The sequence below is a fragment of the Prionailurus viverrinus genome, chromosome A1 (genome assembly GCF_022837055.1).
Source record: "Prionailurus viverrinus isolate Anna chromosome A1, UM_Priviv_1.0, whole genome shotgun sequence".
Taxonomy (NCBI): Eukaryota; Metazoa; Chordata; class Mammalia; order Carnivora; family Felidae; genus Prionailurus; species Prionailurus viverrinus.
The window spans coordinates 227262150-227281290 of NC_062561.1; the positions used below are offsets into that span (position 1 = coordinate 227262150).

At 45.1% G+C, this 19141-nt stretch overlaps 1 protein-coding gene across 3 annotated transcripts in view; it reads left to right on the forward strand.

Annotated features, from left to right (window-relative positions):
* MYO10 (myosin X) overlaps positions 1-19141 on the forward strand; it is a 227509-nt gene that overhangs the window by 123533 nt on the left and 84835 nt on the right. For all 3 annotated transcript variants that reach the window (XM_047860033.1, XM_047860040.1, XM_047860050.1), the window contains 7 exons: positions 5051-5185; positions 7525-7649; positions 8366-8379; positions 8496-8580; positions 9176-9279; positions 16459-16588; positions 17943-18061. In XM_047860033.1, coding sequence (XP_047715989.1) covers positions 5051-5185; positions 7525-7649; positions 8366-8379; positions 8496-8580; positions 9176-9279; positions 16459-16588; positions 17943-18061 — 712 coding nt within the window. The remainder of the gene's footprint in view (positions 1-5050; positions 5186-7524; positions 7650-8365; positions 8380-8495; positions 8581-9175; positions 9280-16458; positions 16589-17942; positions 18062-19141) is intronic.

A 19141-nucleotide genomic window follows, 5' to 3' on the forward strand; every position in this document is an offset into this window, starting at 1 on the left:
TAGTTCTATTTTTAGTTTTTTGAGAAACCTCCATACTGTTTTCCAGAGTGGCTGCACCAGCTTGCATTCCCACCAACAACGCAAAAGAGATCCTCTTTCTCCGTATCCTTGCCAACATCTGTTGTTGCCTGAGCTGTTAATGTTAGCCATTTTGACAGGTGTGAGGTGATATCTCACTGTGGTTTTGATTTGCATTTCCCTGATGATGAGTGATGTGGAGCATCTTTTCATGTGTCGGTTGGCCGTCTGGATGTCTTCTCTGGAGAAGTATTACTTTCGCTTGTATTCTTAAGTTTGGCTTTCTAGTTCTGTGATTACGGTTCACAAGGAAGGAAGGGGATACCTAGTTCTGGGTATCACTGTGCTGTAACATACGTGTTCTGTCGTATTCTCCACATTACCTAGCAGTAACTCAGTTCTGAGACGGTCTACCTGGAGATGATGTCTCATCCCACAGGTTAAGGGCTCAGTCCCCCAAGACTGCCGTCTCCGTGTTCCCCACTCCCCACTTCAGGTACCAGTCACAATTCCGAGTTGTCACCTGTGCTGCTGATTCGCCGGGCTATAGAGTGGCTCACAGAACTCAGGAAACCAGTTTCCTTACTGGATTACCGGTTTATTATAAAAGGATATGACTCAGAAAGAGCTGGAAGAGATGGGTAGGATGAGATATGGGGAAAAGGCCATCGGCTTCCCTCCAAGGGTTCACCAATCCGGAAGCTGCCGGAACAGCATCTCCCACCCCTATTTTCGTGGATTTCTATGCCAGCTTCATCACCTAGGCATGAATGATTAAATCACTGAAGATGGGTATTGAATTCAATCTCTTGCCCCTCTCCCCTCCCCGAAGGCCAGTGGTGGGGGGAGGAATTGAAAGTCCCAACCTTCTAATTCTGTTATTGGCTCTCCTGGCAACCAGCCCCGCCCAGTCTTTGGTTACCTGGGTGCTTTCCAAAAGTCACCTCATTAACATAACAAATGACATCTTTATTGCTGTCATCATTTAGGAAATTCCAAGTGTGTTAGGAGCTCTGTCAGAAAGGAGGATGAGGACCCAATATATATTATAATAAATAATCACACTATCACATGTATTTAGCATGTATATTATATGCTGCATAGATAATAATGATGGTTAACTTGAAAATGTCTGGATTGGGGATGATTGGTGATCTTCCTCACCACCCTACTCCCTTATTTAATGTTTGTTTGTTTCTTTAGAGAAAGAGTGAATAAGGAGGGGGCGGGGGAGAGAATCCCAAGCAGGCTCCCTGCCGTCAGCCCAGAGCTTGACAGAAGGCTCGAACTCACAAACCTGTGAGATCACGACTGGAGCTGAAATCAAGAGGCGGACACTTACCCAGCGGAGCCACCCAGGCGCCCCTCTATTAAAAGAACTACTTGACGGGACAGCAGTGACCTCTCAGTGGGGCCCTACTGTCCTCCCTTCAGTCCCCTGGACTTTGGCCCTGCTGGCTGCTTTTCCTTCCTGCAGAGCACTGAGCAGGGTCCTCCCGTGGGTCTCCCTGCTCTCCCTTCAATTTTCACCCAGTTGTCTCCTGTGCATGTTTTCATTTTTTGGTCTCCCTATCAGTGTGCCGCCCGACCCTCCTGCTCCCCCCAAAAAGGTCTTTACTGAGCCCTTACCGTCCACCTAAATTTGAACTTTCCTGTCCTCTGGGACACTTGTGACTCCTTGCTCGGTATCTTTGTGCTGCTAGATCACAGACAGACCGTGCCATTTTGCGCATCCGTGCTTTCGGAGCCCTGAGTGCAGCCTGACACGTAGCGGGTGCGCAGATGTTTAAGGAGGGAAGGAATTACCTGCAGAGATGCTCTTCCTCCATTGCTTCGAAGATTGCGTTGGTTTGACCCTCAGTAAACTTTTCACGTCACAGGCAGGGGCGGGAGGAGGAGGAGGGAGAAGTGGAGGGGGGTGGGGGGAGTGTTCCTTAAAGGTGTATGACCTGCGGAGAGTCCTGTCACCTTGTGATCAGGTTACCTTTACTCTCTGCCTTGTTCAGGTAACACTTCCGTGGCTCCATATATGGTAGCCCCCACCTGTCCCCTCCTGCTCCCGTCCTCTCTGAATTTTGTGAAACTGCTTTCAAGAGTAGCAGTTCCCAAACCTGGCCTCATGGTAGAATCCTCTGGAAATTTTTATTTTTTTTTTTAATTTTAATTTTTTTTCAACTTTATTTATTTTGAGAGAGACAGAGTGCAAGTGGGGGAGGGGGAGGGAGAGAGGGAGACAGAGAATCCCAAGTCGGCTTCACGCTGCCAGCGCAGAGCCCGATGCGGGGCTCAAACCCACGAGACCGGGAGATCATGACCTGAGCTGAAACCAAGAGTCGGACGCGTCACCGACTGAGCCACCCAGGCGCCCCTGGAAATTTTTAAAAAATACCGACAGTTGAGTTCTACGCCTTACAGTTCAGGTTAGAGGTGTATTAGGTGATTCTGATGTGCAACCAAGTTTGAGAACTGTGGTCACAGAGCACCGTTCAAGTCGGGGTTTTATTTTGTTTCAAGATTTAATTCTGTGCCAAAAAAGATGTACTTAAAGAAGGTGCTGGAAAAAAGTATGCTAGAGTGAGAAAAAATGTGACTGCAGATTGCTATAGACCGATATCCATGACTGGTTCATGGCAGTGAGAGTCTTGGGTTTTCTTCTCTTTGACCAAGTCTCGCTCTTGAATTTGAACCGTATCTGCTCTGTGATCGAGTCTTTAACATGTTATATTTGTCAGGGTAAGCTAATGGCTGTAACAAACAGCGCCCCCCCCCCCCCCAAATCTCAGGAACATTACACAGGAATGCTTTACTTCTTGCTCATTTTGCAGCCCCACAAGGGAAGGCAAGAGACTTGACTTTATTCTGCGTGTCATTTTGTTTAGAGATGTGTCAACCCTGAGGGCACCCAGGTGGTGGGCAAAGAATGCAGGACAAAGAAATGCATTTGGGGAACACGTGACATCATTTCTGTCTCATACGTTTTAACTAGAGAACTTGGTTTTTTAAGTTCTGTGTGTGTGTGTGTGTGTGTGTGTAATAGAGTCAACAACTACATAGATGTATATATATATTTTTTCAAATGCCAAGCATTACTTAAATCTCTTCTTGCAGTTTTTCTCTCTTAGTTTATGTCATTCCTTCAGTGCTTGACTGCCGAATGCCCTCTGTGTGCCAGACCCTGGTCTAGACAGGTGCCAGTGATGTGAAGATGTGCGTACTAGCAAGATTCTGGTTGTTGGTAACAGAAAACCCAGCCGAAGTTGTCCCAACTCAGATAGCACCGGGCAGGGCAGTTTCGGGTCTGGGGATTCAGCCATGGCTGCCGGGCCTTCTCTGATTTTCTTGGCTTTTGCATTATTGTCCCAAGATAGGTGTGGATTCCCAGGTACTGTCTGCAGCGGGGGGCGGGGGGGGGGTCTCTGCCTGGTGTCTCTTGTGTGTACACAAAGCCCCCCACGAGCCCTTAGCACGCTCGACGTGAAGTCTCTCCGGCCGGAGTCCTCGCACCAGCCCGTGATCTACCCTGTCACTTACAGAGGGAACTGTGTTACTGAGAGTTGCCTAGACCAGTGTAGATTCCCCGTGGGTCTGTGGGACCCAGCCGGACGTGGCTGTTGTCATCTCTGAGTCACTCCCTTTCCTTTATTACGTGTGGTTAATCATTTCCCATTTCAGCAAAATTCCTCTTGCGTAACTTCCCAGATGGTGGCACTCAGCGAGGGCAGCTTTTTCAGGACCACGCGGAGCTCATCCGTGTATCTTGCCCACTTAGCAGTTAGGAAGGCGCTGCTTTCATATATTGTTGGTGTTGCTCTTCTGTTGCTTAGACCTTTAGTTGACTTTTCTTGTAAGTTCCCTGCCTTTGGCTGCTTCTGTTCTCCCCAAAGTACCGGACATGGTGCCTTACACAAAATTGAGTTTCTCCTTTTAAATCCCTGATCTCCATGCCTGCTTGTCCATATCCGGCGGGGCTGAGCTTGTCCGGGACGTGACCACCAGCAACAGCTGATCTCCCGAGAGCCCTCGCGCTCCTTCTGGAGCATTACCTCCAGAGCCGTGTTCCTTCCAGGCCACCTCGATGAGCTCAGTCTTCGCCGTCTGTCTCCTGTCTCCGGCGGTTGGCTCTGAGCCATCAAACTGGATCCTGTGGGCTCTCTCTCTCTCTCTCTCTGCCGCCTCTGATCTTAGTGCAGCTGACCCAACCAGAATCCTGCCCCTCCGTGGGTCTTCCCGAGCTCATCTGGCCCTGGTGCCCAACTCTTTCCCTTTCCTCTCCGTGGGACTCACGTTTGCCGGTCCGTTAAGGTGCAACTTGAACCTTGTTTACTTCTCTCACCGGCCTCCCCTCCCCGTGTGCTGCTGCGTTCCCTTGGCCCTTAATTGTCACGAAAGCGTGATCTCTGCAGGATGTTGGACCCAGACCTGGCGTCACATCCTGGCTCGGACGCTTCGCCGCTGCCTCCCTCGTAGGACTGTTGCGAAAGCGATGATAAAATGATTCACTGTGGGTCAAGTACCTGTGGGGTACCCTTGTCCCCTTCAATCATACTTATGAATAATTGCATCTTTGTGCATATTTATTTGCCTGCTTTCAGTTCCCCAGAATGACGTTGTTGGTGTGCCTGTTCATGTGACGAGCACTTAATACCAAGTGCCTGTCACCAGCACCAGAGGTGCTGTGGAGATGGCTGGGCACGCTCGAGTGACCAAAGCAGAGATCCTTGCTCATTTCAGGGCCTCTCTGGAAGGATAGGCGCCTTCCAGCCTCTCACCGTAACTTAGTGGGGGTGGTTCCGTTTACCTCCGACGCCACAGAGGCCTTTGCAAGTGCCAGAAACGGTGTGGCCAGAGCTTTCGCTGCTCTTCAGCTTGCCTCGTGGGACCGACGTTTCGACCTCCGTTTTCCCGCCTTCCAACAGGTGTTCTGTGGACAAACTGGAGGGACGTGGGTCACACCGAGTTTCGTTTCTTTTTTGGTTGTTTGTTTGTTTCTCCTTGTAATTAGAAGCCCAAGCTTGTGCATTTTGTTTTGCAGCGGCGAAAGTGGGGCAGGGAAAACCGAAAGCACCAAATTGATCCTCAAGTTTTTATCGGTCATCAGTCAACAGTCTTTGGAACTGTCCTTAAAAGAGAAGACATCCTGTGTCGAACAGGCTATCCTCGAAAGCAGGTATGTCGGGATCATGTTCCTTCTTTCAGATAAATAGGATTTACTGTCCTCCCTGTTGGCGAATTTAAGGATGAGTTAGAATCAGTGGGTCTGTTTTCTCTTTTTCTTCTCTTTTACAATTCCTCGAGAAGTCCCAGCATGCACATAGCAGTTTCCAATAACCTGACCTGTCTCCCCCGCTGCCCCCCGTCCCCACCCCTGGGCCAGGTTGGAGGTGACTGAGTGATTTGGAGGAACGTTCTGTAGCCTCCTCTTACAGCGAGCCCTCGACTCGCTTTTGTGGAGGCCTTGTGACGGGCAGAAATTTCAGCCTCTGGCCACTGTGTAACAGAGGTCTTAGCACAGCGATGAGGGAGCCTCTGCTCAACATCCAGCCCTGTGGAGGCACCATGTGGGCAAGATGGCATTTTTTACAAATCTGTTTAATGTTTATTTATTGTTGAGAGACAGAGCATGATCATGGGAGGGGAAGCGAGAGGGAGAGACACAGAATCCGAAGCAGGCTCCAGGCTCCGAGCTGTCAGCACAGGGTCCGACGCGGGGCTCGAACTCGCAAACCGCGAGATCATGACCTGAGCCGAAGTCGGACGCTCAACCGACTGAGCCACCCAGGCGCCCCAAGATGGCATTTTTGTAGCCTCCCACGTGGCAGAAGGTCACTGAGACCTTTGATGGCAGCGAGCCTTTGAAAGAGGGCTGTGTGGGGAGGTATCCTCTGAATTTTTATTTTATATTTTTATGTTTATTATTGAGAGAGGGAGAGAGAGAAAGAGCGTGAGTGGGGGAGGGACAGAGTGAGAGGGACACACAGAATCCAAAGCAGGCTCCAGGCTCTGAGCTGTTAGCACAGAGCCCCAGGCGGGGCTCAGACCCACAAACTACAAGATCATGACCTGAGCTGAAGTTGGACGCTTAACCTACTGAGCCCCCCAGGCGCCCCTGCATTTTTATTTTAAATGTGCACTTGCCAAACATCTGATTTGTGCCTTATAAGATTTTAGAACCAATAAGGACTTCACAGATTCTATTACTTAGATTTTAGTCCCGGGGTCAGCACACTACAGCCAGACGCGCATAACCTGTGGCCTGTTTCTGTTTTAGCATTCACACACTTTTTTCTGTTGTCGTAAAATATACATAACGTTTATAACTTTAAACATTTTTTTCCAGCGTGCAGCTTAGTGGTGTTAAGTGCATTCATGTTGTGCAACCATCACCACCATCCATCTTCAGAACATTTTCATCTTCCTGCAGCCTGTTTTGTAAATAAAGTTTTATTGGAACACAGACACGCTCATTTGTTTCTCTATTGCTGATAACTGCTTTCAAGCTGCAGTGGCAGAACTGAGTGCTTGCAACAGAGACCGCAGGCCCCTAAAAGATCTGTTACCTGGTTCTTGACAGAAACTTTTCCACCTCCTGACTGGTCTGACACCATTTTACAGGTGAAGATGCAAAGAAGTTACTGATAAATGAGTTGCTCCAGGACAGACAACAGATGGGTGAAATGCCCAGGACTGGGACTTTTTCAGTTGCCGAAATTTAAGTGGGGGTCTTCTCCTGCGCGATCCCTGGCTTATGTACATAAGCCCAAGTTAATTTGTGTGAGATCGCACCGTAGTGACTCCCTGAGCTCCAGTATCCTGTGCCTGCACGAGCTGTAAGGTCTCTCGTTCAAAATGATGAGGGTCATAAACCCATTTCAGCAGGGGCTTTGGAAAGCTGGCTCTTCTGTAAATAAACCTAGTCACTGTGGGTCCCGTTGCTTTCAGATTTGTCTCGAAATTGAATATTTAGACAATTGGTGAGGAATGCTCTTGCGGTTTTTAGATCTACCCTAATTAACACTTGCTGCGGTCCTCGCGTCTTCTTTTTAAATTTTTTTTTTATGGGGGCGCCTGGGTGGCTCAGTTGGTTAAGTGTCCGACTTCGGCTCAGGTCATGATCTCGTGGTCCGTGAGTTCGAGCCCCGCGTCGGGCTCTGTGCTGACAGCTCAGAGCCTGGAGCCTGCTTCGGATTCTGTGTCTCCCTCTCTCTCTGCCCCTTCCCGGTTCATGCTCTGTCTCTCTCTGTCTCGAAAATAAAACATTTAAAAAAAAAATTTTTTTTTTTTAAATTTTTTTTTATGGAGTATAATGACGTACCATGTCCCGTTAGTTGCGTATATCACAGTGATTAGGTTTTCTGCGCGTGATGAGATGATCCCCGCGGTAAGTGTCCTTACCGGCTGTCACCGTGTGTGGGTGTTACGATATTACCGACATAGAGCCGGTGTGCCGAAATTGACATCTTGTGACTTGTTTATTTGATAACGAAGCTGTCCTCACTTCTATCACAGCCCCATCATGGAAGCTTTCGGCAACGCGAAGACCGTGTACAACAACAACTCCAGTCGCTTTGGGAAGTTTGTTCAGCTGAACATCTGCCAGAAGGGGAATATTCAGGGCGGGAGAATTGTAGATTGTATCCTGTTTCTTGTGGTTCTTGTTTTGAGTGTTTGACTCTGTAAAAGGACGAACTGTTCTTGGTTACCACAAGGGCAGTTAAAGAATGTGACACATTCCAGGTTTTGCTCTAATATTACTCTGTCGGACCTATTAATTATTCTAGGAGAACCATCTTTCTTTCGGAAACTTCGATACTGTCTGTAATCAGGAAAATTGGAATCCTCATCAAGCGTCAGGTTTTTTTGTTTGGAATGAATTCTGTCAAATAGCGTGGCACCTCCGAGGAGGTCATGTGTCCTGTTTGAATTGGATTTAGGTGAAATAGCCTATGCTTTGTTGGCTTGTCTCTTGGCACTGGAGGTCTCTGTGTCAAAGAGCAGGGATTTGTTTTTATTTTATTTTATTTTTTAATGTTTATTTTTGAGAGAGAGGGAGAGGGAGAGACAGAGTGCAAGTGGGGGAGGGACAGAGAGAGAGGGACACCCAGAATCTGAAGCAGGCTCCAGGCTCTGAGCTGTCAGCATAGACAGAGCCCGACGCGGGGCTCGAACTGACAAACCGCGAGACCATGACCTGAGCCGAAGTCGGCTGCTTGACCGGCTGAGCCACCTAGGTGCCCAGAGAGCAAGGATTTGTCATTATTTGGGTCACAAAGGCTAGAAAATTGAAGGGTAATTGAGCATGTGATCTCCTTGTTTTGTTCCTTGACTTGCCATTGCTTTTCGCATGAAGATTTATTAGAAAAAGTAAGTAAACATTTAATTCACATTTTCTTCTGTAGTAATGATCTTTGGAAATTACTGGTTTGTGCTCATTAAACAGAGGAAACCTCTCTGAGTCGAAATCTGATTTCTCCCCACAGAACCGAGTAGTAAGGCAAAACCCCGGGGAAAGGAATTATCACATATTCTATGCACTGCTGGCAGGGCTAGAACATGAACAGAGAGGTGAGTGGTGGGAGACCAGCGGGGAAACACGGACTAGCAACTTGTCTTCCCTTGAAAAGCCGTCGGTAAATGCAAAAACTCTCTTTGGGCTTTGTTGGTGTTCCATCGATTGAAACAAAACGTGGGAGAGACGGGCCAAAAGATGCTGAGTCCATTTTAGAGCCAAATAACGTAGGGGGGAAATCATCAAAAGGGAAGTCTTAAATGTCTTGTTTGTTTTTGGAATCTTGAGACTTTTCCGACTTGTACAATATTGATGAGAAACTATATAACGCCTCGTAACTGGTTTACTCTTAAACCACACTCAAATAAAGCTAATTTCTAAACATTTGGTTTTTAAGAGAGAACAGCCAAGACAGGGTCCTCATCAGTTATTTTTTAAATAACATTTTCTATCACGCCATCTAATTTAATGAAATTATTTTTGCTTTCTCTAGGTGATGATTCAGAGCTCTGTATTTTAATAGGGGGCTGTTAGCATAGAATTATTTATGTATTTTATCTTTTGAAGTTACAAAGTGAAAACTCTCTTGGACTCTGTCTTATCCTGGCCAGTCAAGTACTGATACTCGCATTTTTCGTTGTCTTTTTGCAGAAGAATTTTATTTATCTGTGCCAGAAAACTACCACTACTTGAGTCAGTCTGGATGTGTAGAAGACAAGACAATCAGTGACCAGGAATCCTTTAGGGAAGTGATTGTAAGTTACGTTGTTCTTTTGCCTTCTTAAGAGCGACAACCCCCTAAAAAAATGACACGTTTCATTTTCTGTTTCAAACAATATTTTGTTAATGAAGTAATTACATTTGCACCGCTGTGCGAGAACAGGTGCTTGCTTCTTGTTCCCACTCATGATAAAGACTGTTCCAGACTGGAAGAGAATCCTCTTTCTTTAGAAGTTGGATGAATGTCTGTGACATTCAGGACAGATGGGAGGTTGACTTGGAACAGTCTACTAAAAATAAAAAAATCATAGGCTTGACATTGGATCGTGCCAAGCTTTCTTTTTTGAGCTTACAAATATACATATAATATATCATATTAAATATGTATATATTATATGTGTGTGTGTAGTTTTGTAATAACCATTTCCATGGCTAAAAACAAACCTGTCAACCATTAGACCAAGTAACTGTTAGGATCTTGTTTGTTTCTCTGCAAGAATAGTCACCTTACAACTCTGAGGTGTGGATAAGTGAGCGTCTTGTAGTTTTCTGATATCACAAGGACTTGTTATACGGTGACAACATTCAGGAAGCCTGGTTGTGAAGCTTTATTAACAGCCCCACCTGATTGAGAGTGGCCGGTCGGTTTTGCTGATGTGGTTCTTCCAGAAATGCCAGAGTCACTACTGTAGTAGCTGGAGACAGCGGATCGAGGGTGGAGTCACCATTGTCAGTGCAGCTGACATCGAGCACTTACCGTACGGACTTCCCCGGCCATCTCTCTCATTGCTCTGAACCCTGAGGGTAGGAATCCCGGCTGTCTGCACCCTGCGACCCGGGGAGGTTGGTGACCAGCCTAACCACACACGGTACCTAATAGAGCTGGTGTGGAAGGTTTAACTCCAAAGACTCTAAACCACAAGGCAGGTCGGTGGTACCTGCTTTTGTCTGTCAGGTTCTTATCTTTACATCTGTCAACGCTTCTCTCTTCACTATCCCCATTTGCTCTTCTAGATTCATCATAAAAATGCCTTGTGGAATGAAACCAGGGTATTTTTTTAAGTGAATGCATCTCATAACATCATTTTTTCACGTCTTAAGTTGAAAATGAAATTAAAAGCAGGATTGGCTCAAATATCAGGATCATCTTCCCTCTGTGGGTCTTTTATCTGTCATTTATAATGCAGGGGGCGGGGGGCTTGGACTTCTTTTGCCCAATCTCCTCTCTTGAACCTGTTAACAAAAAAAGCCCCCTGCTGAGGGTGCCTTTTTGCTGCGTAGGCTGGACAGCAGGGGATTTGGCCCTGTGAATTGGATTTTCCAAAATGTGTTTTAAGTATTTTAAGTTTTCTTTCCCAGTTTCATTTGGCCCCTGGATTTGTCACTACTCAGACTTCATCCCGTTTCAGTTCGTTTATTATGGTCTTTACTGTGTGTTCGAATAAATATAAAAACTCATTTTTGGTGAAGAAAGACTTCTCTTGGGATTTTTTTTTCCTGTTTTCTTCTTCTTTCTTGAAGCTGGAGAACCATGCTTTGTGATGAAAGGACGTTGTGGCAGAAGACAGATAATTATCCAAGAATGGCAGGTCTTGTACTGATTAGCTCGCTGGCCACTAGGGTGCACTGGGCATCAGTCCTCCCCTTGTTCTGGAAGTGCCCCTGAGAAGTTACTCCCATGGCTTTCCTCTGCTTTCCTCTGGGGGCTTCGTTTTCTGATTGAGAATCGTTTGTTCTTTTTGTTAACTACTGGTAAACTTCTGAGGCTTGCCCTGCCTTCGGTGATTGCTGGCTCCTATTCTTTATTTGAAAGAGTAGGTTTTGGCCTTTAAAATCTGATCTTACGATGGAAAGATCATCTAGAAAGGAAGAACAATTTGTACGTGAAATTGACAGAGAGGTACGCAACAAGCTTACAAATGTTCCGTTTATGTATTTACAAGTATTCAATTTTCTATATTTATGTTGTGATTACTTTTTAGTGTCAACCTACCAGAAATGTAAATGAAAACTTAGCTGCTAGTAAGTAAAATCAGGAACGTGTAATTTTTACTATTATTTAACCTTCTGGAAGTTCTAAGCAATGTAGTCAGAAAAGGAAAAACGATGTGCACCTTTTCAGAAAGGAGGAAAAATTCTCTTTTCTATAGCTAAACCTGCAAGAATCGCAAATTGGGGAATGGCTTAAATAATTTGTTATATTGGTAAAATAAGATCCATTACAGCAAGCAAAACACGTTCAAGTATATTCAATTACATGGAAAATTTATTTTAAACCTGAGAAAGATAAGCTGCAACACTAGATAATCCTTTTATTTAAAAAAAAATTTTATGTATAATTTGATATACGATAATTCATGTAGTAATTACGTGTGCAGAAAGAAGGCTGAGAACAAAAAAAATGTTCTCTCGTGAGGCAGAATTCTACAATCTTATTTTATCATTCTGTGTTATATTTTTACAGTAAATAGGCTGCCTTTTGTGATTACCTAGTTATGATTACATTCCCAGAATTGTCATTTCTGTAATATGGGAATATAATCGTAAGTATCCTATCAATGCCAGCCAGCCCACTATTCTGCCTTAGGCAGCACTCTGTAACCAGGAGTGACACAGGAATGGTTAAAAACTCCCCCAGGCATGCATGCTCTCTCTCTGAAACAAATTTTTTTTTTGAATTTTTTTTTTTCAACGTTTATTTATTTTTGGGACAGAGAGAGACAGAGCATGAACGGGGGAGGGGCAGAGAGAGAGGGAGACACAGAATCGGAAACAGGCTCCAGGCTCTGAGCCATCAGCCCAGAGCCTGACGCGGGGCTCGAACTCACGGACCGCGAGATCGTGACCTGGCTGAAGTCGGACACTTAACCGACTGCGCCACCCAGGCGCCCCACAAATTTTTTTTTAAATAAAAAAATAAATTGGTATCTTCATATTTCAATTTCATGAAGCTTTTTTCCCAGAGGTTTTTGGACCAAAGGAAGGAAAGGAACCGCATTCCGTTAAGCCTGAAGGACATTTGTTTGCATAATATGTTGAAATGTTCATGGAGAGAAATTGTTTCTGTGAATTCTGTATGAAAATGTCATTTCTGGTGTTCATTCTTAGCTACTAAAAAAAATGATCCATCAACTTTAATGTCCGTATACTCTGGCAATAGGACCTTTTAAGGATTTTCTTTATTTTACTGAGAATTTGCTTTATGTATTTTTAGAGTTTATCATTGCCACCACTTGGCATGAATATAAATGAGTGCCTGTAAAGTATCATGGGAGCTATAGGGGACCTGTTTGTTTTTTTTTCACCCCTGGGGCAGACTCTGTGTTTCATAACCATTTGTTTATGCAGCCTTTCAAGTTGCCCTAGAAACTGCTTAGATGCAAGCTATTTCAAGTCAATGAGAGCAACTAATTTATTGTATTGCTTGCATTTGACCCACCAGAATGGGGGCGGATGAAATGTGTGAGAAATAACAGGAGTCTTTGGGTGATAATCTTTTCAGATTCTCTTATGCCACAAATGTTGAATATTTTTAGAGTGCTTGGCTGCGGACCAGGACTGGACCCAGCCTTACTGGATATATCCATGGGTTTTTAGTTGTTTTGAGCCCATGTATATGTATACATAAATTCATTCCACATGAGTCCAATTTTATTAAGGCGGACTTTATACCTTAATTTTGCCAAATGTGAAAACTTCAGTCTCTTTCAGTGGTAGAGAACTTGGGAGCATAAGCAAATTTATATTATAAAATAACATAATATTGCCTCATAGAGCGTTACATGATAAATTATGATTTTTTTAAGATTTCATTTTTAAGTAATCTCTGCATCCAACATGGGGCTTGAACTTACAACCCCAAGATCAAGAGTCACATGCTCTACTGACTGAGCCAGTCAGGCTCCCCATGATAAATTATTATCAGATTGCTTATTTGGAACTTACTATGGCCAGAATAGCCTCCACTTCCACCATTCCAGGGGCACCATTTGTTCAAGATTCATCTGTGGCCCCTTTGCCTTCCGGAATGGCATCTCCGCACCTCACAGCCAACTGCCTGAGACCCTGAGTGGATATACCTTTTGGCATCTGAAATTTGCCCCTCTTTTCTATTCATTTCCAGGGTGATGAGCCTGGCTTCCTTTGTCTCTTCATGGTTGGGACCAGATCACATATTTGTCATCCCCCCCCACCCCCAGCCCCCAGTTTCCCAAACACCTGTTTTTCTCTGTGCCTAATAAGGACATTACTGAAAATACTCTGTGTAATTTTTTGCCAGTTTCGTAACTAAATTGCTGTTCAGTGCTTCTGAACTATCCTGAGAATTTCCCACCACGGTTTTTTGAGTCTTGAGCCCTACTGCTGAGAAAATAAGATCATTATAATAAGCTTTAAAGCGGCTACTCTTGGGGCGTCTGGGTGGCTCAGTCGATGGAGCGTCTGACTTCGGCTCAGGTCACGGTGTTGCAATTTGTGGGTTCGAGGCCCGCATCAGGCTGACAGCTTAGAGCCTGCAGCCTGCTTTGGACTCTGCGTCTCCATCTCTTTGTGCCCCTTCCCTGCTCGCTCTCTCTCTCTCTCTCTCTCTCTCTCACACACACACACACACACACACTCTCTCTCTCTCTCTCTCTCTCTCTCTCTCCCCCTCTCTCTCAAAAATAAACATTAAAAAATTTTTTTTAGAAAGTGGCTCCTCTTGCCAAAGGGGTGGAGATTGTGACTAAAAAGATTTTAAACAAGACAATAGGACACAAGTAAAGGGTCTTGCCAGTAATTTTAGCATGCGTGTCCACATTGCTGGTAATTGGTTGCACCCATTAAATTACCCCATAGTATGATTAATATAATTATTCCTTATCACCACGCTCCTGACTCACTTAGGGTTAGATTGCAAGTAGTCAAACTTATTAATACCGTAAGCACATTTGATTCATTTGCTTTCATGTCTCCATGTATAACTTCTGTATGTATTTTAGGAACTTCGAGAATTTTTTCATGGGGCATCTCTCGATATTTTTCATTTGATAGCTTGACATTTTGTGCTACTGCAAAGTTAGTATTTTTAAAGTCTTACTTCCTCTTAGTGTTATATAGACTCCAAGTAGTTGATTTAAACAGTGAAGACTTACATTTCCATATCGTTCTATGATCTAAGAATTTTTATAAGTTAGTGTTGAATAGGTCTTATTAATATAGGAGGATAACTTTAACCATGGAGATGGAAAATACTAACTTTAGCATAGTGGACGTGCTTTATAATTATTTTGCTGTTTAGTTTGGTTCTTACCACCTTTTCAAGAGGCTTGAGAATAAGAAATTATTTGTATTCCTTAACTGTCATTCCTTTAACTTTTAGGATAAGTGAATTTGAATAATTTTCCATATGTTTCTTTTTAATTGATAAGCACTTGACTAATCGTTTTTATTCTTTGTGCCAATTTCTGTTTGCACCCATGAAATGAGTCTTCTCACCCCTGAGTAAATAGTTTCTCTTAACGTGTTAAGATTACACCGTGGGGGATATTTTACAGAACTTCTATTGTGTTGAGATTTTCTTTGTAGTAAATTTCTAGCATTGAAGTTATGGAAGATAATGCAGGAGATTGCGTTTTCTTTTTTATGTCTTTAGAAAGTAATAGCATCTGGCTGGATAATAAGTTCGTGGACTCTGTGTTCGTGGGGCCCGATTTTGAATCTTGGCTGGGTAGCCCTGTGAGAGTTCCTTAACCTCTCTGAACACTCGACAGTTATCCACATTTGTGGCCAACACAGTGGTACCATATAGTCTTGTTTTCTCAAAAGATTATATTAACTTGTGTACTGGTAATCAGTGCATAAATGTCCCAGTTTCACCAGTTTTAGGTTTAACATCCACAAGTTTTTGGCTAATTTAATAGAAGTTATTATCCTGCATTTGCTCCAATAAGAAATGCCTGTTGCGTTGTTTTGCTCATGTGTCTTTTATTACAGCTTAAGCGATGGCTCCTTCCCTTATAATTTTTAAATTTTCCTGCCTATTGTTGTTGCCCTTTGTTTTCCCTTTATTGTCTTCTCCTTAAAAAGAAGTTACACTTCTCACATTTTTAAATCTCTGGTTGTTTCCTTGTCTAATTTCTGTTGCTTCAAAATGGCGCGTGGTTTCCTTCCTGGTCTCCCAAAGTGATTGTCGTGGTCGTAGTTATTACGTTGTGGGTCTGACGTAACCCCTGGTGGGTTATTTTCGTCAGTGTGGCCAACAGTTCTGTCCTCAGTTGGGGGCGAGGGGTGGTTTCTTCTTGACAAGCATGTGGCTTCTACATCACGCTAGAAAATGAGCACATCTTGGGTGGGATTCAGAAGACGCCTGGCTTCCGCTGTCAGGATACTTGTATTTGGGGACAGACCTCGTCTCCTGTAGTCGCTGGTGTGTTTTTCTCCATTCATCTGTTCCATGAGGATCTATTATAAAAGGAGCAGAGACTCTCCTGTCTACAGAGTTCCTAAGAAAGAATGTTATTCCCCCGATTTGGGTCCCTGCTGCATTTAACCGTCAAGGGAAGGCTCCAGAGTTTACGCTGGAGCAGCCCCATGAAGTCTCACCCTCACCCCACCAGTTCATGTGGAAGAAAATAAATGTTCCGTTATGCTTCAGTATGTACAGAAAAAGCATTTCCTTATCACCGTCATTACTGTGACTCTCTGAGGTGATTCTGCTGTGACATAACTGGGAAGCCTCTACGTATAATATCTCATTTTTCCCCATTGGTGGGGTGAGCACTCCACATTCTACAGTTCTTTTTTCTTAATGTTTTTTTTAATTTCAATGTCTGTTTAGCGTTTAAATATTTAGTTAGAAAGGTGAGCAGGGGAGGGGCAGAGAGAGAGAGAAGAGAGGGGAGAGTCCCAGGCAGGCTCTGCGTGGCCGTTGCAGAGCCCGACGCGGGGCCACGTCGCTTGCACTGTGAGATCGTGTCCTGAGCTGAAATCAAGAGCCGGGCGCTCAACCCACTGAGCCACCCCAGGTGCCCCTGCAGTTCTTCCCTAACATCACGTTATTTTCTGTGTGGCTCTGCAAGGTCTTTATCCCTTGAAATTGAGGGCCCGTGAGTCTGTCTCCTGGTTTCTTGCCTGTAGAACAATACCTGACACTTTTATTGAGCGGGGAGGTTTTCATTTTCTTTAGCGTGGGGAAAACACCCGCAAAAAAATTGAACACAGTTACTGTCTTTCAGACGGCGATGGAAGTCATGCAGTTCAGCAAGGAAGAAGTTCGGGAAATTTTGAGGTTGCTTGCTGGTGTATTACATCTTGGGAACATAGAATTTATCACGGCTGGTGGGGCCCAGGTGTCCTTCAAAACGGGTAAGATGACCCCTGCCTTCCTCCCTTCCTCCCTTCCTTGGCTTTTTCCTCCTAGGGAACTTGGACCTAAAGTATTTACTATCCGCCCTTTTGCAGAAAGGGCTTTCTGAGCCCGGGACAGAGAACTTTGTATTTGATGCGAATGATCAGCCGAGAAAGGGTCCAAGCATCTAAGAAGGGATTGCTGGGTGGCATGGTGGCTGTGTTCTCATTCTTACCAAGAAAAGAGGAAAATGGACCCGGTAAAGAAATGGGAGCAACCGGGATAAATGTTACGGGTCAGGGGCGTAGTGTCGCTGTAGTTTTTCGTAGTTCTCGAGTGGTGACGCAGTGTAATGGTGAACGCTGTTTTCAAGCCTGACCGCTTGGCTCAGGGTCCAGCTCTGCCACAGGCCGGTTCCTTGGGTTATAACGTGTCCCCTCAACACCACTGACTTCTGGTCTATAAAGCACGGCCGTGTTGTCAAGATTAAACGAGTGAATATGCACATCGCCACGTCAATAGTCACTTTCCAGAAGTAGTTGATGTGTTTACTCTTGAGACTTTCCTGATGGAAGCCACGTGTCAGGGCACAAGGGCTGGGGGGTGGGGGGGGGGCAGATGAGTTAAAGTTTGAAGTGGCCTCAGATGAGGCCAGAGCTGTAGGTCAGCGGTTCTCACGCGTTTGGTCCCAGAGCGTCTCAATCATCTTCAAACCGTAGAGGACGCCCCAGGGCTTTTTCCTTTATGTGGGTCATGTCTGTTCATGTTATCGCATTAGAAATAAAAACTGAGATGTTTTTGAAAATTAATTGTGCAATCACCATCAGAAGCCCCTTGCGTATTGAAATAAATAGTGTGTTTTTATTCAAAAGACTATCTTCCCAAACAGAAGAAAATCCGCGAGAAGAGCGACATTGGCTTACATTTTTTGCACATTTTGAAAATATCAGAGGTCGGGGAGGACAGCCGGGTTCTCTTACCTGCTGCAGTCACTTTGGTGAGCTCCCTCATGTCATGTAGCCACTGGAAACTCCGAGTTAAAGGAAACAGCAAGCGACCTCTTCGGATCACTGAAAAGAGTTAGGACCTTGCAAACCTTTATGGCGGGGTCTTGGAGCCGGGGTCTCAGGACCACACTTGGTCCGGACGTCAGGCCACTAGCCTAAGACTCATCAAGGGAGTGATTAACCGAGTGACGAAATGTGCGTTCTCTAGATTCTACCCGCGGGATTTAGGAATGTTCTCTGGCCTCACGTGTCGCAGTGTGGAGTTGGCTCTGAACCCATGTCTCTGCGTGGGGGTCCCTTTGGGGTCCCGTGGCCCGTTCCTTCTTGGGTCAGTCACTTTTGCCTTGTTTGCCTTCATTTCCAGCCCTGGGCAGGTCTGCAGAGTTACTGGGGTTGGACTCAGCACAGCTCACGGATGCTCTGACGCAGAGGTCCATGTTCCTCAGGGGGGAGGAGATCCTTACGCCCCTCACCGTTCAACAGGTACACGCGCTTCGCCGCCAAAACTCGTCTTAGCAGATACCCCCGGGTTTTCAGATCTGTGGCTTTGATTCAAATGAGGCACTACAGCACACCACTCAAAGGGGTTTGGTTCATGATCGAAAGAAAGAAGATACCCACGCCGAAGGGAATAGACCAGAGTTGTTCGTTTTCTTAGAGGTAGCGTAGCAGGGTGTTCCAGAGGACCGACCGGGCATGATGGAGGGTTCCTGAGTCTGAGTCCTGACATATTATTTTCTGTCCTTGGAGAATGCATCCGTTGTGTCTGTTTGCTCCTCTGTAAGGCAAGGGTAATTGTCATACCTAAGCCGTAGGATTCTTGTAAGGATAGTAATAAATGTGCTAGATACGTAAGCACTAAATAAACACTAACCATGATTATTTGTTATTATTATGTAGTATTATGTATTTCTGCTTCTGTTACTGTCTGAAGCCAGTTATATGTGCCAGCCCGTCTAATATCAATTTATTTTTTAAGTTTGTTTATCTTAAGAGAGAGGGAGAGCGAGTTGGGGAGGGGCAGAGAGAGGGGGAGAGAGAACCCCCAGCAGGCTCCTCGCTGTCAGCACAGAGCCCCACGCAGAGTTCGAGCCCACGAACTGCGAGATCATGACCTGAGCTGAAATCAAGTCGGACGCTCAAACGACTGAGCCACCCAGGTGCCCCATGTTTTAAACATGACAAAACTTGTAGCTACCCATACTGGTTCAGATTCTTTCCTACAATTAACATAAAAACTTGAGTTTGAAAGCCTGATATTTCAAAGAAGTCTTAGTGATGGGCATCGAGGAGGGCATTTGTTGGGATGAGCACTGGGTATTGTATGGGAGCCAGTTCGACAATAAATTAGATTTAAAAAAATAATACGAATGAAAGAAGTCTCGGTGACTCCTGCGTGTAGAGCGAGTGAGTGAGCTCCAGTTTACTCTTTCTTGAGACATCCGTGTCTTTCTGGGTGTCGGGTGCACGGGTGTTCTTCCTGTTCAGTGTGTGTCCCCCGAGGGGTCTGGGATGGAATCACCTGCCTGGGCTTCCGTGGTCAGTGGGAGGCGGTGACCGTGT